The following is a 23,577-nucleotide window of genomic DNA, read 5'->3' as shown; positions in this document are numbered from 1 at the left end:
AAGTACAATATTTGTCAGCAATTCTATGGGTATCGTACCAGATTTATAAACGTATAACGTATAGAGTTCACTTAAATAGGATTTAAAGATAAAAATTTTAAAAAACCAAAAGAGAGAAATTGGCGCTCAAAAATGATCATTAGACATATGCATATCAAATTACCAGATATTTTATGAAAATTTCAGTAATGAGTTCAATATTTGTTACCATTTCTATAGGTCCAGTACCAAGACTTATAATGTTTGAAGTCACCCACTTAAATGGGTTTCAAAAATAAAAAATAAAAAAGAGCAAACAAAAAAAAATTGGCAAGTGGTGCTCAAAAATGATCATTAGACACACATGCTACGGAAATTTTATTATTGAGTACAATATTTGTTACTATATCTATAAGTTCTGTACCTAGATTTATGATATTTAAGGGGGGGGGGGGGGGGGTTGTTTTGACAAAAAATTACGAAATATCACGTGGGAGAGAGGGGTATTGTAAGATATCACGTATATTTATTTTTTACCTAAAACTTAAAAAAAATCCAAACATTTAAAAAAAAAAAAAAAAAATAAAAAATTTATCGTAACTAAAAATGCACGTGATGTTTGGTGAGGGTAGGAGGGTAATTTTGAATATCACCACGTATCACCAAGGGAGAGGAGGAGTCAAAATTCCTTAAAAATCGATCACGTGATTAATGGACGCCTCTAAAGTTCGCTTGAATGGATTTCAACTTTAATTTTTTTCAAAAATTTCAAAAAAATATAAAAAATACAGAATAAGGGGGGCGATACATGTAACAAGAAAAAAAAATCGATTTTTTTTTTCTTTCATAAATCGTTACAATAACATCTCAAAAACATGCCTGTAAATATTCAAAACAAAATTATCATTATTTATACAATAAAATCTCATTTAAGTGCCACGCCTCAACTCGACGCTTGAGTGCTATTGTACTCTTATCTGTTTCTGTGTCAAAACTTTAAACGCGTTTTTCTCAAAACGACATTTTTGAAATTTGCGGGCGGGATAACTCAAAAAGTTCTCAACCGATTCCAATGAAATTTTGCACACATCTACTTTACAGTAATAGCTTCTAGTTAAACCTCAAACATTCCAAAAATTTTCAAAAATTAACCCTTTTACCAAAAAAACCATTGAAAAAATGGTAAAAAATCGAACTTTTTTTTCTGAGGTGTGCCAATTTACGATTTTGTGACCTTTTTAATTTTTTTTTGGTTTAACTAGAAGATATATGTTTTATGAACACGTACAAACTAATTTTTTTAAATTCAGATCACCGTACGAAAAGTGAGAACGCCCGCAAATTGATGGCGTTTTCCGAGAGGGTCTTGGCAGATTATTTTTACGGCAGCCATTTAAAAAAAAAAATTAAAAAAAAATTTTTTTTTGTGTATTTTAAAATATAATAAATAACCCTAAAAAAGTTCAAAAAGATTCAATCATTCCTTCCCAGTTTAAAAAGTCCTCAAAAAATGGTAAAAATTAAGGCGATTACATGTATCGCCCCCCTTAAAAAAAAACTTCTAATTTATTCAAAAAAGTTAAATCTAATTGGAGCAAACTTGAGAAAAAAAGCATGTATAAAATATAATTATTCTAAATCAATGTCTAATAAATCATTGTAAATTAGTCAATTGAGTGAAATGAGTTTTAATTAAATATACTTTAGTATTTATGGAATGCGTTCCACTAATGTTTCCAAAGTTTTCAATATTTGTTAAAGCTTTTGAAAATTTGAAATTACGGTACGGAAGTCCCAGACTTAAATTTGCCTTAATTCACGATACACCACTAGTTTTCGTAAAGCTATCACAAATAAAATAAAAACATTGATAACATAAAAATGCAGCATAAGCAGTACATGAAAGTTAGGTGCACTGCCAGAAAAAGAGTATTTCAATGAAAAATGCAGCATTGAACAGCAAATTACGTATAATGTATATATTCCTCGTATGATTAGTTAAATCTGGACATTTGTCCGTTTGTTCGACCTGCATAGATATATGATACCACCTTTCTATTTATACAACACATGAACAACACATCGTGAGAACGTCACAGCCATCGGCAGAATGCGTCAAAACGTAGTCGCCCACGCGTCCAAGGCAAACACACGTGCAAGAGCAGTTTTATGATACTTGATAAACATCGTCAAAGTTTGACGTTTCAAAAGGAAAATCTCAAGAAAACTCCACTCTACGATATGTGTGACATACATTTTATACGAGAATCGATATCGCACATGTGTTAGGGTATATAAACATATATTAGAGATTGCTCGAAGAAGGTGTCAGGTTATTCAATATTGCATCCATATGGAAATTATGAAATGATTTGCATTGGCAACGCGTTTAAATGATAACGTGGATCTCACGAAAATGTTTATATATCTTATATATAAAAATGAATCGCAAAATGTGTTGGTAAGCGCATAACTCAACAACGCTTGGACCAATTTGGCTAATTCTTTTTTTAAAATGTTCGTTGAAGTCCAAGGATGGTTCTTGCGGTGAGAAAAATTCGAATAATTGCCGGGAAAACCCTAAAACAGCACTTTTTTTCTCATACGTTTCCTAACTAAAACGTAGAATCAATTTGAGCCTATATAAAGTGCATATTAAATTACAAGCACTCACAGTATACTCCTTCTAAACGATTATTCGGATTTTGACAAATCTTTCTGAAGTTTGTTAAAGAAATTTTCTAGGAAGTATGTGATTATAAAGTACTGGAATGTATGTGCAATATTGTAGATATAAATAAAAAAAAATGAAAACTATCATCTGCCAAAACCTTCAATAACCTACACAATATTAGAATATGTACGTATAATAAATTTATGATTATGAATAAGAAAAATGAAATATCTACTTATTATTGCCAAAAAGCAGCCGAGATGTGCCAGAAATTAAAATGATATAATATACAGATTAGGAGAAGTTTGAGATGCAATTTTAGATATATTAAATAATAAAAAAATAAATTAATTTCATCCAACATGAAGTATCAGTGTTATGTTATGGTTACGGTTATGTTATACCGTTTAAAAAACTTAACTTTTCAATATAGTATGGGAATTGAGACTCATTATTTCATTTAAAGCAATTCTACAGTTAACATTGCTTATATTATAAATGCATATTCATTTTAGCCTGAAGAGTAATTTAAAAAACAATAATTATTATTTTTAGGTGAACGGTAAATATTAGTACATTATATTAAAACATTGTAGACACGAGTACAGAACAATGTCGGGTCATCTAGTGTATATATATATATATATGTGTGTGTGTGTATATATATACATATATACTAGGTAACCCGACAGGCTTAGTACAATTTGAGTTATAATTTTTTTAATACTCTATCTTATATTTTTTAATATTCTATTTAATGTCTTACCATTTATGATTTTAGCATAAGCTATATATGTATTGGAATCTGCAGTTTTTTTAACAGTGGAACATTTTAGAAAGAAGAAATATAGTATCTATGGTAAAAAAAACAATATCACCTTTATTATTTCCACCCTTTATTATTTCCATATAATTGCTTCAATAATTTATATAATATATAATAGTCTATAATTTTTATAATCGCGTACCCTATATTAGTTGCTTTTTGGCAATTATAATTTTTAAATTACATTTTTCTTACTAATAATTTAATAAACATTATTACTTTAGTTAAAATCTTAGGTAAATTAATTTGTAAAATCTAGTTCATATGGCACTCTTCAATCTAAGATCATAAACTTGCAATATATTTCATATCCAATTCCACACAAATTGATTTTTGACACATGAAACAAAATTCTAAATCATTTTTTCAATAAGGAGAAATATTGGGTTGTATTTAAATAATTTAGTAAAGTGAAGCAAAATACAACATGCATAACTTTTCAAAGATAATGTATATGCAATTTTGGACGTATTGTGTTATTTATTAAACTAAATTTTATAATTCCATCCGCCAAACATATATTGTATTTTATATTGTTTTAATTTCTGGCACATCTTAGTTGGTTTTCGGTAAAAGACAAATTTTTGTCATAAGTCTGTAAAAAATCTGTAACGGTCTGTTCAAAATTACATTTTCACGTTATGTGTAAAACTGTTTTAGTCGCAAGTCCTTTATTCTAAAAGCCGAATAGCAACTATTTAAAAATCGATTTATATCATTTAATGATTGAAATTGCAAATTGAAAAAATTTAACAATTCACCGATGGAAACAATTGTTTGAAACCAATTTGTCAACGCAGGTACTCCAATATGAAGCAAGTCTATATAGAATGCAATGAATAACTGTTTCCCAGACTGATTGGACATATTATATTCATCAGTTTTTTTCAGTGCAATATCAATCTTTATTACAAAACTCGATACCAGTAAAAAGCATTCGTGAATAAATAAGTTGACAAAATAACTACAGTTTTGTGATATTTGAAACTTTGGTGATGTTCGAAAATCGAGCAATTCAAACGTTATCTGTAAGTTGTACAAGAATGTATACAGATATTATTAGGTAATAGTCCTCAATAAGTGTTCGATCCCGCTTCGAGAAGCCTGATGTCAAGCAGTAGTGACTTTGGCTTTCAATAATATTGATAGCAATATGTTTCTAAGTGAAAATAGCCCTCCTCCGGCATTGCTGCATCAATTAAATATGCGCCTTATTGCAGAAATTGTAATAATAAAATTTATCACACCTCCATCTGTTTGGATTTCCATGTGCAAAAATTATTTCGAATTTTACCACTATGAAAAGTTTTAAAATACTAGTTATTTTCCTTAAATTCTTTTAGAAAACGAGAAAGAAAATTTGCATTTTTAACTGATGTAAGTATGATCGTAGAACTACAAATAATGAGATATGTGACTAATAAATCAGCTTGACCAACTTCTATTAAAAAGTAATCAATGCGTTTTCATACGAGGCCTACAATGAAGCAACATAACCCTAATAAAATGTATTCAAATATTTATTATAGAATATTTTATATAAAATATCACATATTCAGGTTTAACAAAATGGTAATTATAGTTCCAAATATATCGATGTACATTTTGTTCTAAAAAAATATTTGCAAGACAAGACTAACATTTCGCAAACACAAGCGATCCCAGAATGACCTGACACGTTAAGTTAAATAAAATTAGCAAATGAGAACTCAGGGGAAAATCAAGGCTTATTCCTTTGGGACCTTAGTAAATATCTCATCTAATAATTTAAGCAAAGCTCGTAAATTTTCCAAATATTTACATAAATGCTATTATAAACATTTGACACATCATATTTCCAGCAACTTTAATAATAAACAAGTATTCTAATTTATTCTTTCGCAAAAATTGCTTCGAACAAAATGCACCCTAGCGTATAATACGCTCTGCGTCTCTGACGTTTCTGACTTGATTTTGTCTTTAATACGAAGCCCTTCAGAGAACGTTTAAAAAGTTTTTTCGGCGGACTGGTTCCTGTTTTGCAAATTCGGGTTTTCCAGGTTACCAGTGCCAGTAGATACCCTGCATTTCGCTGTTTTTGTTGCCAAATAGAATTAAATCGGCGATACAATAACAAATCATGTCGAAAGTAAAGTGAGGCGGAAAAACAATTTATTGATTTCAACTCACTAAAATAATAAAGGTAATATATATATATATATATATATATATATATATATATATATATATCGTATATAAAATTCTGTAATGATTAATGTGGATGTATGTACTCCTCCTAAACGATTGTTCGGATTTTGAAAAATCTTTCTAAAGTTTGTTAAGGGAATATTTTAGGATGTATGTAAAAATATATTTATATTGTAGAAATAAATGGAAAAAATTGCAAAAAACAACATGACATTGCTTGACATTGTAAACATTTTGATACATGAGAACTGTCATCTGCCAAAAATGTCGATTCACTTAAAATTTGAATTTTAAGCCAGCTTAGACAATATAAGTATAAAATATCCATATTCATGATTATGAATAAGAAACATGTAATATCTACAATATTATTGCCGAAAACCAGCTGAGATGAGCCAGAAATTAAAACAATATAAAATGCAATATATGTATGGCAGATGAAATTATATAATTTAGTTTAATAAATAACATACGTCTAAAATTGCATATAAATATTTTTTTTGAATTTATGCATGTTGTATTTTACTTTACTAAATTATTTAAATACAAAAGAATAAGTAGAAATATTCTAAATAATTTAGAATTTTGTTTCATGTGTCAAAAATTCATTTGTTTGGCATTGCATATGAAATATTTAGCAAGTTCATGATCTTAGATTGAACAGTACTATATGAACTAGATTTTACAAATTATTTCACCTTAGACTAACTAAAGAAATGATGTTTATTAAATTATTAGTAAGAAATTGTAATTGCAAAAAAGCAACTAATATAGGGTACTCGATTACAAAAGTTATAGACTATTATATATTATATAAATTATTGAAGGAATTATATTGGTTGAAAACAACAAGTAATATTGTACTTTTACCGCAGATACTAATATTTAAAATCTGCAGTTTCTAATCCGTATATATCTTATGCTAAGACTATAAATAGAAGAATAATAAATCGAATATTAAAAAGTATAGGATAGGAAATTAAAAAATGTAGAACTCAAATAGACGTGGGTAAAGGACAGCGTTTGTCGGGGTCATCTAGTATATATATATATATATATATATATATTTATATATATGTATATATATAAATTTAATTCGTAAGTATATATGTGTTTAAATTTTACTGCTGAATCTTATAGCCGATATAGTTCGGTCTGGAATAGTTATCGTGCAGACGTTCATTGTTTTCTAAAAATAAACGCCAAGATCTACCTACTGACCTGTTCCCTTCTGAATCGAATCAAATAGAATCGAATAAAACGGTAGCACACATAAAAGTGTCAGATAACATTTATTACTAAGGTTATATAAAAACGACTTAAAATTTTCTAAAATCTAAACAAAAGTAGGGTGATAAAAAAGTAGTCAGCAAATTTAATATGCAATATTAATAATTCAGAAAACTTTGATAGTGGATTAATGAAACGTTTATTATTTTATAAAATGATACTGTTCATAAAAATTAGTTGTCCAATTCAATACAGCAAAATTATTTTGTCTAAGTTGATATTACCCCCACACGTAGCAAATACAGTTAATATCGATGAAAATTACATAGTTTTACCCAACAAAATCCATTTTTACCCCATTTGGGAAAATAATAATAATAAATTCAAACAGCAGCTAAACCATAGTCTTGGTCACTTACAACGATTGACTACTTTAAGTAAGTATCAGTACCGAATCTTCAAGAAATTTTAATAATATTTTACTGTAACGTTAAAAGCACATTCATATAATTGATTGAATTTATTAATAGAGAACATGGTATTTTTTTAACCTTCGAATAAAATCTTTCGCCCACATGAATTATTTTTATGATACCGTCTGTATATTTTGGTCCTCCATGGTTCATCGTGTTTATAAACAAGACGTCATAATTAATTGCAGATTCAATATTTCCAATTTTGTTTTTTTTTTAAATCAACGTAAACGTAAATTCCTATCCAACAATGTGAAAACCCACCTAAATAGTAATCAATTTCACATATATGTGATAATCAGTTGATGAAAACTTAATTTATAAGATTATAGACCAATTAGTCATAAAGTAACATATTTAAGATGTGAAAATGAAAATGGTAAAATACGAAACTATTTTCTACATAGTATTATAATTTTAATAGTATAATATTAACTCCAATGAAAATTTTAGTTAATTTTTATAATTCAATCATTTTTCTAGTGCCTCTAAAATTTCAGGATGTTCGTTTAGTTCTGGATTTGCTAGGTAGTTGACCGTATGGAAGTAATATTAAATTGAACAAAATAATTTTGGGGTAAACAATAGAACAATGAAACTCAAATAATAAAAAGAAAAAGTATTCTATTACTTTTTGTCACAACAAAAAAGTAAAAAACCAACTGTAGTAAAAAATTGATATGTGTAATAAAATGGTATTGAAGTAGTGAATTTGGTTTTGAATAAAATGAACCCGCTTAATTAGCAAAACAATTTGTAATTAAAAGTATTAAATAAAGTGTAGAAATTGTGATAGTGAATTGATAATAACTTTTTATAGAAAACCTTTCCAATAATATAATTCAATAAATGAGAAATATCTAATAATTCAAAATAATTTAAATGCTTAGCAAATATTTAGCAATCATTTAAATAGGTCCAAAATATTCTATAAACGTTTCCAATATCAGTCACATCATTGCCCTCGACATAGTCATATACGGAATTGAGTATTAAAATTTAATCCTAACAATTTCAAAATTCACATGGATAATTAAAAATGCTCATTCAGAGAATATATATATATATATATATATATATATATATATATAAATATTAAATACAATCAATATTTCAATACACTTTTGTAGAATCTAGATAAGAATGCATCTCTGTGCATATAATCGACACATGGGTATTGTGTAACTGATTTGTTTTCCAAAAAGCATCAGACCTATATATATATATATATATATATATATATATATGATATAAAACCTTATAAAAATATATAAAAACTTACATTTGATAACATTTTCGAGCGATTCACGAAAGACGCCCCCATGCACGCATAATTTGGCGGCAAAGTATGCAAAGTGTCGTTATACAATTGTCACAAAATAAAGCCTGTAACAACAAATACTAAATTAATTCAATCAAACAATATACATACTAATAATGCAAAAAATCATAAATCCTTTTATTAAAATCAAGAACTATTTCAAAGATATCAGTAGGGAACGGTGCTGATTAGTCTTTGATTGGGCGGGCCGTTTCTATCTTCTGTATTATACGAGTATATTATATTACTATACTATATATTTTGTACGCCAATCTCTTTGTAATCGAATATTGAAGTATTATTTTGCGTTTTTAATAAAACTTAACATGACGATAGTATTGATTATTCAAACAAACATCCCTAAATTTTATAGGCATTCAAAAAGTGATTAAATTATAAAAATTCATTGAAGTTTTAAATAATGGCCACTCTTAAAGGCATACAAACTCGTTTGTCAACGTGTGTTTGTGCAATTAGTCTGGTTTGTACCTTAAATCCGAGTTTCTTATAATGCGATTCACGTATTACACTGTATAACATTGAGTGAATAGCAACAATTAATAAATTAAATCTAAAACTTACCATTTTATTCGCAAATATTTCCGATAAAATCACACAAACACACGCGGCGACCTTCGACTCGGACAAAATTGCACTCGCAAGAATTAACACGACTGACCGACAACAACGAGTGCTACCCGGTTACTGAATTTGCATAATTTTTGAACAACTACTGCCCTCATCTAGGTATTACCATATATGGTCAACGATCTCGTGATGACGTCATACAACATGAGGAATCTATAGGAAATTGGGTGCAAAATATTGCACTTGAAAACCACACGAACGAAATACATAGAATTTTAGTGTTTTGCGCAACAATTTTATTTAATATTAATAAACTGTGTGTATGTGGCATTTTGTCTAAATAATAATGGATTAAAATATAACTAAATTGTTTAAAAAGCACATTGGTACGACGAACAGAAAACTATTTGCTTTGTTAAAATCAGTAAACAATTTTTTGTTACTTTCATGTACCATTTTTTATTGTTTTGACATCCTAAAATATTAAAAGCTTGCAAAAATTGGTTAAATTATAACAAAACAGTAAATTTTGAAATAATGAGCTGCGCTTTTATGGCGCACATACAGGCGCGTATTTATCACTACAATTATTACAATAACAGATATTATAAGACACATTTTCACTCACACCTTGTTTTACAATAAATGGCTGCATTGATTTCACGTGATAAAAAAAGCAATACTAACTCACCTAGTTACAAATGAAGGCTTCAAACACAATCTTTAATCACAACATAAACTAACACAAACACTAACACAATATAAAAACTGCCTTGGTTTCGGGCATGGCGACGATGACGACCCGGAGCATTGGCGCCGGGTCACGCGCCTATCTTATGCCTGCGAGATGCAGAAACAAACTGAACTATTAAGTCTAAAATTGCCATAATTTCTATTAACATAGATAAACAATGCCGCATTGTGAAGATAAGACACTTCAAATCTTCTGAAGTTGTATCGATAAAATATCGATATCGTAGATAAGAAACTGCCCTCTGTAGGTGTATTTCATTTTAAATCCTATCTACAATATTCGTTTTGAAAACAGTTTGACAACTGAGCTGCAAATGATCAGTCAATGTGTTTGTAAGTTAATATTATGTCAAATTAATAATAACTAGCTGTACCTGTGACTTCGTTCGAATGGAATTAAAGAAAAAGTTAAAGATTTCTGCATTGTTATGTGATTTACCTTTAGATCTTTATGTTAGCTTTATTGAAAAAAAATTCTTTATATATTTGTTGTACAATTTATTTTATAATAAATGCTGATACAATAACACTTTTGGCCTTTCTCATGGTAATGTGTGTATATTTAAAAAATACTATAATATAATATAAAACTAGTAGTATATGGCAATATGCCTTAAAGCAGAATTGTCTGATTTTTAAATAATTATTATTAATCAATGATCAGTTTTTATTGATTATAGTTTACTTTTATTCCAAATTTTAAATTGATTTAATGTTGAATTACGACACGAGAAGTTTGATTCACAGATATCAAGCAATAATAAATAAAATTCTATTAGAACCACTTCAAATCAACATTTGTGATTTCTTCCAAAATAATAGACTAGTCGTAAAAACGAAACACTCTCACACAAATAACATTTAGGTGCATTATTATTGAAAACTATTTCCATTATTTGTAGAATGCAACATGTGCGTGTCTATTATTTGTCGAATGCGTTATATGTTGATTTGCATATGCTGCAAATTTCAATTGGTATTTATTATACAATTCACAAAATTCGTAAAAACAATTAATTAATCTTAAGTATAGGAATACCTTATTACAAGCATATACCTGTAACACATAATTTTAGACAACTTTGTCAGAAACTTAAGATATAATAAATTCCAACCTTATGTCAAAAATATTTATTTTTTTATCCTTATTCACCAATTTAGAAAAACTGGCTAATGATATATTTGGAATAAATCTATGCACAAAATTTAGCCATACAGCATATGAATCGATAAAACTACATTGTTGCAGATGTAATAAATTTTGATTAAAAACATTATTTGTGCAATGGCTGCAATGTAAACAGAATTCAGAAAGCCGAATTGTTGGCCGTGTAATAATTCAATATAATAAAAAAATGAGATTAGCTATTGAAAATAAAGTCTTCGCTTACACAAAAAAGTAATGGAAGCAATTTCCAATTGATATTTTCTCAACAAACTAATAATAATATCTGTAATTAAATTAATTATAGTGCACAAACATACACTTGTATGTCCTAAAAGCGCGGCTCATAATTTCAAACTTCAATGATTTGTTATAATTCACCCACTTTTTGTGGGCCTCTAATGTTTTAGAATGTAATAATAATAATAAAAAAACATACACAAAGATGTTTTGCTAAATTTTGGCACCAAGTGTCGCAATGGTTCTCCTAATGCTTACGACATGAAGACATGCTTTAGTACCTATATTAAATTGAAAATATTGATAAAAAAATATATTCATAAGTTAAAATAGCCCTTCCAGGCACTGTTGTGAAAAACAGTATGTAAAAATGAGCATGATAAAATTTCATTGTAGAACATTGAACATAATAGAATCTTCCACACTGCACTTCCACGATCGAGTTACAGTTATCAGCTCACGGACCTGCCGCCTTCAGAAGAAGTACCTTTTGTAAAAAAAAATATAAAAATTTACAATAGACAAATATATTATGGTGTTTTATATATAATAAAAAATTAAGTTAGAAAATACAAAATATGTAGCGAAAATTATAGTACTTATATAATACTAACAATAAGTAATAAAAATTAAAACAAGTACATATTCATGAAAATCGTTTAGGTATATAAGTTATATAAGTCTTAGTCTTAGGTATATAAGTTATATAAGTATAACCTCACTAATTATATTTTCAAAACAATATTATTTAATAACCAACAGATTCTATTCAAATATCTGGACAAGTAAATATTACATGAGTAAAAATGTTTATTTTCATACTAAAAACTATTTTTGTTATTTGCCAATAGAATGCATCATACGCTAATTTGCATATATTAGAATATTTCAAATGCTATTTAGTATACAATTTATGAAAATGTATAAAAATAAAACAGTAGAAATGCTAAAAATAAAAATGTCGTCATGGTTATACGTGAGGATACGTCATCCAATTACATACAAACATCTTTTAAATATCAAAATGAAATCATAATCGATGAGCTTATGATTCGTACACTAAACTAGTGGTGCATGGCATCGTGCCTTAAGGCAAATTTCTGGAACTTCCCGCAGCGTAACTAAATGTTCGAGGAATATTAAATGTTTTTAAATAGATTATTATAAATACTGTTCCATTGTATAATATTTATAACAATTATATAAACTGAATTTAAAATTTGAAACTATTTATTTAAAGTATATAAGTGAGTTTTAGAACTTTAGCCAAAATTAAAATCAAAATGCAACAAAAAATTGTTTTGAAAAAAAAATTGAAAAAAAATCTTTGAAATAAAAAATTCTTTCCAAAAGCAATTAATTTGTCAAAACAAGCTGAAGGTCTTTTAATCATTCAAATCGGATGCTTAGTTCTCTCAAAAACTGGAGTTTTTATATATTTAGCTCTGTATCTTCGAAATGGCTGGACCTGCATATTCCAAAAACTAATCAGCACATCTCTCTATCAATAGAAATCGAATGTTTTTTAAACCATATAATATAGTATATTTTAGGGTTGTTTTACTTATAGTTATTTATGATTGTTGCAGATGATTTCCAGTTGTTAGTTCAATTGATTGTTGAAATAGCTTGACTAAACATTAAATTAACAAATGCGATACCAAACTGTTCAGAAAATAATATATAACAATAAAAAAATTGAAAATAATAAATCTGCCATCACAAAATTTTATTATAAATTTTAAATACATATTCAAAATATATAGGGAACATTACATATTCAACTAATTGTCTTGTCTATTGAAATTCACCGAATACGTTAAAAATATTTTATTTTTTCGAAATGTATCAATATCATTCAAAGCGAAGATGAGTGAAAATACGTAGGTGAAAATATTTTCATATCCTAAAATATTCAAAATGACCCAAATCGTAATTAAAATATACGAGTAATAAATCCGACTTATGTACGCAAACAATAATTTACCCTTCGGCGAGGTTAAATACATACACACATACACACATACACAGGTATCATATGTATAACACGGTACTTCTATAACACGCTTCGAGAATTGAGAATATCCCCCTTATAATACGGTTTGTCAATTGGGCAAAAATCTAATAAATTATGTAATATGGTAAGAGCTATTGAAAGAAAATTTTACCTAAAGTAAAACTAGTGAAATTACTCTACGACAACTCAAGAAATGTGATAAGAAAGTACAGAACATATCCTACATTTAGCATTTTTTATTCAAGTCTGGACAAACAGCTACTCATAATCCTTAAATGCAGATCTTTCTAATTAAATGATTTAAAAGGGAACTTCTCAAGTGCTTAGCATCATATATAGAAATTTATAAAGTTCTATGAATTTTCTTCTCATCTCTTGGGGACGTCCATTAATCACGTGATCGATATTTTAAGAATTTTTGGACTCCCTCTCATCTCCTTTATGATTCGGGGTGATATTTAAAATTAACTCTCCTCCCCCTCCAAACATCACGTGTACTTTCAGTTACGAGAAAAAAACTAATTTGAAGTATTTTTTTTATTTTTTTAAAAAATAATTGAATTTTTTTAATAAATTTAGGTAAAAATAAATACACGTGTTATGTTACTATACCTCCCCCTCCCCCACGTAATTTTTCATGATTTTTTGTCAAACCCTCCCCTCCCCCTAAAAACCTCACGTGAATAATGGACGCCCCCTTGCCTCTTGCTCTCAAAGAAACCTCCGTTAGGCATTACTTAATGGGGGCAAGATCTAGAATGCTAGAATTATATTTTCCTACTTATAAGTGCTATTCGCTCTTCTTCTTTCCGAAGATCGCAAATCTCTTAAAACCGTGTGTATGTATGTATGTAACACATTTATGCTAGGTTTATGTAACACACAAAGAATCTAACAAGTACGTCAATTTGTATTTGATCCTTGGAATGCTCATTAAGACAAATACCGCAAAAATATCGAGAATAGTAAAAACACACGAAACGGATGCTGCTTTTCGAGTTCTGGCAGAAGAGCCTAGTTTTCCCGAGAAGCATTTGATCACGGCGCGGTTAAAAATAATTCAATGGCGTTCGAGTTAATCCTACGCTGAAAGTTCTTGATCATTATAGTATACTTTAGTCTCTAACAAGCAACATGTCGCTCATTAATCCGCAGTTCGATTCATACATACGTTGTGATTTGTTTTATTCATAAAAAATACAATCGTGTTCGTGTTCCATGATTATGGAATCGAATAATATTGTGACAGTGTTTAATAGTGACATTCAAACGATATAGTTTAATACAAGGTTGGTTTCTAAGTGAAGCTAAGAAAAATTATATTGAAATACACAGTATTATATTCACCTGAATAAATTGGATTTTGTGAAGTGCTACCATCCATATTGTGATGCTTTTATAATAAAACAGCAAACAGGCGAATAAAATTCGTATTTGTATATAAATTTATGATATACCACTATAATATATATATATATATATATATATATATATATATATATATATATATGATGATAATTTTGACGACGTTGATACAAATTGGAGTATTTTGCAGCCCAATCGTCGAATTAATAAATCAAGATCAACATCATTCTTTTATAAATTTTAGTTATGATATTTTTACACAAGTTTAGTGTTCAATAAATTTTATCTAATTTTTTTGCTTTTTTCCTGGTTTGATTTCTGAATGATGACATACGTTAAGTGTCGAAACGTTTAATGGAATAAAAAATTCTATTTAAATCTTTTTTTAATTCAGCGATTGGACCGGAAAATACTTCAAATATATATATATATATATATATATATATATATATATGTGTGTGTGTGTGTATATATATATATATGTCATACATTTGTTTGTGTAGAGTTTCGAACAAAAATCCATTTTTTAATTTTTTTTTAAAAACATTATTTATGATCAACTAAGTTCGTTCCATCTTCATGACATATGTCAAAAAATATAATCTTGATTTGTTATAAACAAACCACAGCAAAATACTTAAGAGAAAATAAAACTGTTTTTGAAAATATTTTTTTATTTTATGTGAAAAAATTTAAAAATCTACTAATTGTAATTTTTTTAATTGTATATTGTTTGGGTTTGTTTATATCTAATATCAAGATCATGTTTTTTTACAGATGTTCTGAAGATGGAACGTACAAAGTTCCGAAAAGTCAATAATAAATAAAAATCTCTTTAAGACACTTATTGTTTACATTACATTTGCATTCTTTGTTTGAAACTCTATACAATATTATATATATATATATATATATATATATGTGTGTGTGTGTGTGTATGTGCATGTGTATATGTATGCATACGTATAATTTACAAAACTATTGGGCAACTATCCAACATTGTGTTTAAAATGAACTAAATTACTAAGTAAATTTTAAATATATTAATTTATATACGTTTCAAAATTAATTTGATTTCTATTATCTTCAACCAAACTTTAACGTTTACTTAATTACACACCAAAAAAAACAATATAAATTAATTGGAAAAAAACAATATAATGATTTAAACAAAAACATACCTTGAAGGAAATATATTTTAGATAGTTCTGATTGTAATTTGATCTGCACCTGTTCAAATTATTTTTAAATATTAATTAGTTTCTTGTATTTATAATCATAATTTATTTTTAAATTTTTTATACTTCAGTTCTATTGTTTCTAAATACAATATAAATTAATTTCAAAACGAATATAAGACATCTTAGTATAAATCGTATAAATATTCTCCGTATTTGAATTCATTTTGAAACACAATACATTTTATGATTTGACAATAGTATAAATGAAGAACTTATTCTTATAAAATAAGTATACAAGTGAAAATAGCTTAGACAATACTGCCAAGAAGTATATGAAAGTTGAAAATTACAGTTCAGGAAATTAAAAATGTATGTAAAAAAAATCATGATAGAAGATTTTCCGCATTATTAATAAATAATTAAAAATTCAATTCGAGGTCGATTTCAGTGTTAAGATTTCTAAGAATGAAACTTATTTAAAAAAGATGAAGCGATTGCAAACTAATAGACAAAAAATAATTGAAGGCCAGTTAATATATAATAAATTTATTATTAAATTTAGTTTAAAATCTCAACTTAGTTTAACCTTTTATCAAAAACAACTTTATTATTTTAAGAATTTTAAAACTTGAATGTCTCAAATATTTCATTTAAACATAAAAAGCTATTATTACTTGCAATGAGTCTTCAAATTTTCCATCTTTCAAATTTGCGCAGTCGCCGCGCTGCTGGCAGCCTGGTTAGGTGACCAGTACGAATTTAGCTATGTATCAGAATACAACAAGAATCAGAAAATAGTTTCAGTTATTACCGATTTATCTTTGAAATTTTTAAATTTAATTGAAAATGTAGTAAATTTAAAATATTCAGGTGAGATTTTCTTGACAATATGATTGTGTTAAGTTTTAGGTGCAACAATACATTTTTGAAGGTTAAGATGAAAGTGAAACGTGTATTTAAAAGTTATGCAATGATATGTTATATGCAAGAGATTATATTTTTTTTAAATTTGACTTTTTGTTTTACGACTGTTCTATAATGTTCGTGGTATAAAATATTTTTTATATAGGTGAAGTATATAAAATAAAAATATTTTTCCTTCATTCAAAATTTTCCGTTACACTTGCACCAGCGATTTTGTCCTTATATTAGCATACTAATTCAATTTTTTACTAATATAAACATACATGGTAGAGAATTGGGCCTTGTAACCGCAAGGTTTCGAGTTCCAAATACGCGTTGCGGGCAAATTGAAATCAGGCAGTATCGATTACCATTTGAAATTACAATTTACAGAAAAATAAGTATACAAGTGGAAAGAGCTTAGGCAATGCTGCAATGAAGTATATAAATGTTAAAAAGTAAATACGCATTGCAGGCGAACTGAAATCAGGCAGTAATGATATCCATTTGCAATGAAAAATTCATATAAAAAATAAGTATACAAGCGACAATAGCTTAAACAGTCTAAAAAATAAAAATAATATATGTAGAAAAATCATTATCGAATTTCAATATAAAATAATGTTTGTTTCGCGAGGCAAAAAAATGTATGGAACATCACAACAAATACAAAATCTTCAAGAATAAATTAAGTATAAACACATAAAAGTAATAAATTGATATAACACATCGTACTGCAAGCGTCAACTTAAAAATGTATATATTAATATCAAGATTATACATTAATATGTCAAGACTTTTCGTTAACATTTTCTTTAAAACGCCTGAATGAATTGTAAGAGCTCAAACACCATTAGTTAATTGCCTTGTCGATTTATTTTATATCATAAAGTTTCTCTTCAAGCTTATAAAATACATATAATAAAAGTATCACTTTTTTAAATCTTATGTAATTTAGAAAAAAGCATTGTGTTAATTTCGGCTGCTATTGAAAAATATAAACGCATTTTAATATAACGGAAATTAAAAGATCGCGTGATTAACCGATTTAATTAACATTGTAATAAAATAATGTATACAATAAAATTATTGACTATGTAAAATTTTATGAAGTGTTTATGTTGACTAATGCCATATATGCATAAACATTATGTTTTACTAAAATAAATAAAAATTTAACAACAAAAATTATACAAACACAATTTCGAATAGAGTTTAATTTGTAACGAACTCCAGTTTAAAATTCCTTATAATGCACTTGGAATGCATTAACGTAATACAAATAATAATACCAAACAGTATTTGTTATTGTTATTATTATTATATTTTGTATTACGTTAATGCAAACACTATAATTTTACATTATAATATTTTGTTCGAGTTCGGACAATTTTAAAGTTAATATTGAGAGATAAAACTTTCAGAGTGCTTTTATCACTTTGGAAGCATTTGAGCCCTTAATTGTAATCATGGTTATGCTAAATCTTCATCCAAGATTTGTCGTAATAAATAATAAATTGTTACAAACTATGAAGTTATAAATTAAGTAAAACAAATCATGTCCATTGACATTCCATCTATTCTATCTTTATGTTTTTTCAACCCAACGAAAAATAAAAACAAATGGCATAAGAAAAATTATGTAATGTATTAAATAACAATAATTAATCCTAATTTAATTTTTTATACTAGTAGATTCATAATAAATTGTCACAGCTTCGTTGATAATAATTTGCAACAGCTGAGGCTTGATGTTGCAAGACACTTAAAATATTAACAATTATTTGAAATTGTTAAAACTTTACTATTGTTCATTAAATAATGAGTACTAAAATATAATTAGAAGTAATTTATTGTTAGATAAATTGTCATGCGAATTTGAATTTTTTTCTCTAACTTTACTATTGGATTATAGAAATGCGAGGTAATTTGTTCCAATTTTACAATTTGTGAAATTAATAATAAAATTCAAGTAGATGTTATAAACTTACCGCAAATTTTGCTCGGATCAACTTATTTTGTTCTCGCTCTGTTATTCTGTAACCGAGATTAAGATTATTCTAGAATATACCTAGAAGTTATTCCTATATTATATGAATGAATATTAAAATTCATTCACTTTTTGCTGCTTTCAGGTGAGCCAGCATGGAGCAGTTTGAGCAGCTGCTTACGTGCTGCGTGTGCTTGGACCGATACCGAAATCCAAAATTGCTGCCATGTCAACACTCATTCTGTATGGAACCATGCATGGACGGTCTGGTAGATTATGTTCGAAGACAGGTATATATTATTAATTTTGTTTCTTCTTAATTATTTTAATTTATTCATTTTATCTTAATTATTTTATTTGTAAACTGTATTGTTGTTATGCATCGAATTATTAATATATCAAAACTTATATTCTTGAAAACTGAAACTGTTACATCTCCTTTTCAGGTCAAATGTCCAGAATGCCGTGCGGAACATCGAATACCATACCAGGGAGTTCAAGGTTTTCCAACAAATGTAACCCTACAGCGGTTTCTAGAACTACACATAGAAATCACTGGCGAACTACCGGATCCCACATCAGGTCAAATAATGGAAAGATGTACCGTCTGTTCAGAAAAATCTTATTGCACTTTGTGCAGTCATTGCGAGAAAAAGACCTGTGCCGAATGCAAATCCGCTCACATGGATATTTTGCGACGGGAAATAGCTCGCATCAACAACCAAATCCGCCGTGGGGTTCATAGATTACAAGATGCACTCGCAATTGTTGAGAAAAATTCTTTAAATCTCCAAACAAATTGCTTATCCGTATCTGAAGAAATAGATGTAATTTTTAGGAGATTGAACAAGGCATTGAAAGATCGTACAGATTCACTTCGCATGGAAGTAGATAGGTATCTAGGCACAGAAATGCAATGTCTGACAACATTGAAAGATAATTTAGAACTTGAAATCGCTAATATACAAAGCAATTGTGATTTAGCGGATAAGTACATGACTGAAAATGTAGACTGGGAAGATAGCGAACTTATGGACGCTAAAGAAATTTTTCTAAAAACTGTAGATTTTATTAGAAATTTCGAATATGAAACTGGTGATTATGCACGTAGGGTACGATTTATTATGTCAATGGACCCCAATCAATTAGTTATGCATGTCGGAACATACGGCGAATTGAATATGTCATCTGGTCACGCTGGTGGTATAACTGGTTCTAGCAGTGCAATGCTTCAACCACCCAGCGGAGGGCCTGGTTTGATGCGTTCTAAGAGTGATCACCGTCTTGCTAGTCAATATAGGCAAGATGAAGGTAGAAACTATGGTCGAGGTGGATACGAAGAGGGAGATCAAGAGCCACCGCTCGCTGGGCGCAAATTTGGAGAACGGCCGGCGGCTAGGCAAGACACTGGAAGATATGGCAGAGGCGGCGATTACGATTACGATTACGAGGAATCAAATCGACCTACCCGATCAAGATTTAGATCACGATTCGTTCGCAATCAACAAGACAACGACTCTGACAATGAACAGAGTAGTAGAAATGTTAGATTTACCGAACCTCCTCCAAAAGAACGAGAAAGGGTCTTAGATACTGAAGATGTATCTAGGGGGCCTTTAAGTGGCATCTTTAGACTAACAGATTCACCCAGAGTAATGAAAAAATTACAAGAAACTGAACAAAGAGGCAAAAAGAAAGACAAAGAGCCACCTCCACCAGTACAAGTTCAACAAAAAACCCAACCTCCAAAAAGAACACCTGCTGCTGCAGCTAGACAAATAAGTGAGGAAGATGAAATTAGCAAACTCAAGCGTCAAAACAAGGGTGCTACGAGTTCGACAGATGCGTCAGATACACGTCCAGCATCAGAACGTGTAGCTGCTCTAAAACGAGGAGGCGATGATAGTGATGATAGTAGGAACTCATCTACTGGATCTCCAACTAGGAAGACGCCCCAGACTGAGGTGAGTTTCGATGAAGATTAACTCTCTGAGTTAACAGTCGACACCACACTGTACAACATATAGACAATAAGAATATGCCTTGGACATACAATATAGTTTATAGAATTTTTATTTAATATATAAGAATGTAAAAATGCATCTTCCTATGAGAAAAGCCAAAACAAAGCACGCTTGATTTGAGTAGTTAGAAATTTAAACAAATTTAGACACATTGCAATTTATACAAAACACAAAAGAAGTAAAAGATAATATTAAAATCTTTAGTTAGTAGAAGATTGATAATCAAGATTGATCAACATTTCTGCGCTAATTTATTCAACGTTATATTCCCAGGCGGCTACAAGTGAAGAAGAATCTGATGAATCCGTAAGTTCACCGCAAACTCAACGCAAAGCTGCAACTGCCAATAAGGTCTCAACAGCAGTCACAACTCCTAGAAAACTCTCTGATTCACATAAATTGGCTACGAGATCAGGAAGTTCTGATTCTAGTACGTCTTCAGATAGCTCTGGATCCGGTTCTTCATCTGGAGTACGTAATACTGGGGCGGCATATACTACCGACGAAGTTAAGCAAAAGATTTTATCACGTACAAATGCCGATACAAGTGATGTTCCTCGAAGCAGATTATCTTCCACTGGTTCAACATCTGAGAAGAAAGAAACAACTACTCCAGCAAGAGCTCCTTTTCAGAGCCGATTCCTTAATAGGACGACAGTTCCACCACCGCCAGTAGAAAAACCTAAAGAGGAAGAAACAGAAGAAACTGAAACAAGCTCAGAAGAAGAAACAGAAGAATCTTCAGAAGAATCGGAAGAAGATCAACCAAAAAAAGACACAGCTGATATGTCAAAAACTGACATTGGGCCTTTGCTTGCCCGTAGTTCACAAGCTCGTGAAACAGCAGAATCTAGACGAAATAGTAGAGATGAAGCTCCCTACGGGCGAACAAATTCCGGTTCATATAAATCCTCGTACAGTCCTGAAGAATCTCCGAGTAGATATACACGAACGAGGCCCAAGCCTCCGGAGGAAGAATCGACGTCTAGATATACTAGAACTCGACCGAATACGGTTGACGAAGAACCTTACAGTAGATATGGACGTACGAGACCAACCGCAGTTGAAGATGAGCCAACATCACGTTATGGTGGTTATACAAGTCGTTTTTTAAATAAAAGCAAAAGCACAGCGGCTGTGCCACCAGATGATGATGATAAAAGCCCCACTGATGATGATAGCAAGTATTCGAGTGGGCGATCAAGATATATGGCTTTGAAAGATCGTCGAAATCGTTTAGCCAGAAGTAAAAGCAGTCACACATTTGGTGACGATGACGATCTTGATGAACCAATGTCTCCGACAACAACATCACCTTCGGCATACCTTGCATCTCGTTACGGTTCATCATTAACTGGTGGAAGTGATTTAGCGCGTAGCAGATCTTCGCATACGCTTAAATCACGAGAAACCTCGCCTGAAAGACCATCTGCGGCAGGAGGTGTTGATAAGGATGGCGCAGCTCTGAGTTCATGGGCTCGTTATCTGAAGAATAAATACGGAAATCGAGGAGCCAAAGAAACAAAAGATAGTACACTAGGAACGTCTACAAGTTTATCTCCATCTAGTAGTAGTTCTGCAGCGCGGCGTTTATCTTTGGGATTGCCACTTAGAGCAGCAAACGAGCACGGGAGTTCTGATGACGATTCAAAAAACGTGCAAGGCTCCCCCATCTCCCCTACAGCAGCTACGGCAGCAGCCGGTAAGTAATAAATTTTCATACTTGATAATACTAAAATATTTACTAAAAGCTATGCCTGATGAATAATCCATTTGAACAATATCTATTAGTGTATGAATATTAATTGACAGCGACATATAGTAATATTTGATCAATATGATGATATGATAAAGTAAAATATCTTTAGTAAAGTGTTCTCGTTTATACAATTAATAAATATATACTATAGACCTATAGACAGCATGGGTAAAATAAAATCTTTATATATATATATAATATATATATATATATATATATATATATATATATAAGCACATACGAGAGTGTACAAAATAAAATATCAAATATTTTCCCGTAAAACGTTATGAAAAACAATATTACAACGTCTGTATGATTACAGGTATCGCGGCGGTAGTAGGTTTTACCCCTAGAGGGCAATATCTACAGAAACGTCGTCAGTTGTTTCAAGTAAGTACTTTCACGATATCATGTAATTTATATTTATGTGCGTTGTTATACTAACAAAACAATCAACTTGCCATGTTACCAATTTTCTTGCTCAGATTTAATAGTCTAATATAACATACATGTTTAATTAATTTTTAACCTGCAACTTTAATATTATGGAAAGATTGGAATTGAAAATTTTACAGTGGCGTAAAGCTTATATGATACTTTTTGCACTGTTACTGTACAAGATATTTTTAATAAATTGCAATTTTTTTTTGTTACAATTCAATTAAAACCATTATGATGATATTCAAATCTGTAAAATCCAGCAAACATCGACGAATAAAATAATATTTATTGAACAATTAGAAATTGACAAACACGTTTTTTTTAATGTTCAGTGATTGTAATAAACTGATACAGGTGTAATACGTCACTAGAAATGTACATAAATAAGCATCAATCCTTGAAAAATGCAATATAAGAAATGAATAAAATAATCCAATGCTTTTATTATTTTTTTTATTTAT

At 29.3% G+C, this 23,577-nt stretch overlaps 1 protein-coding gene across 3 annotated transcripts in view; it reads left to right on the top strand.

Moving 5' to 3' along the window:
* LOC113386981 (RING finger protein nhl-1) overlaps nt 1-23,577 on the top strand; it is a 37,883-nt gene that overhangs the window by 4,033 nt on the left and 10,273 nt on the right. Inside the window, exons 1-5 of one of the 3 annotated variants that reach the window (XM_026624737.1) lie at nt 14,598-14,742; nt 19,038-19,182; nt 19,339-20,856; nt 21,190-22,618; nt 22,998-23,065. In XM_026624737.1, coding sequence (XP_026480522.1) covers nt 19,048-19,182; nt 19,339-20,856; nt 21,190-22,618; nt 22,998-23,065 — 3,150 coding nt within the window. In that variant the 5' untranslated portion in view covers nt 14,598-14,742; nt 19,038-19,047. Of the gene's footprint in view, nt 1-14,597; nt 14,743-16,766; nt 16,870-19,037; nt 19,183-19,338; nt 20,857-21,189; nt 22,619-22,997; nt 23,066-23,577 lie in introns of those variants that run through there. The other 2 variants (XM_026624738.1, XM_026624739.1) reach the window with 2 other exon arrangements.

This window comes from Ctenocephalides felis, unplaced genomic scaffold (genome assembly GCF_003426905.1).
Source record: "Ctenocephalides felis isolate EL2017-DRISC unplaced genomic scaffold, ASM342690v1 CF-g0.4_SCAFFOLD_03571, whole genome shotgun sequence".
NCBI classification, from domain to species: domain Eukaryota; kingdom Metazoa; phylum Arthropoda; class Insecta; order Siphonaptera; family Pulicidae; genus Ctenocephalides; species Ctenocephalides felis.
The sequence above is the reverse complement of the archived record's forward strand: the minus strand, read 5'-3'. Positions and strand labels throughout refer to the sequence as shown.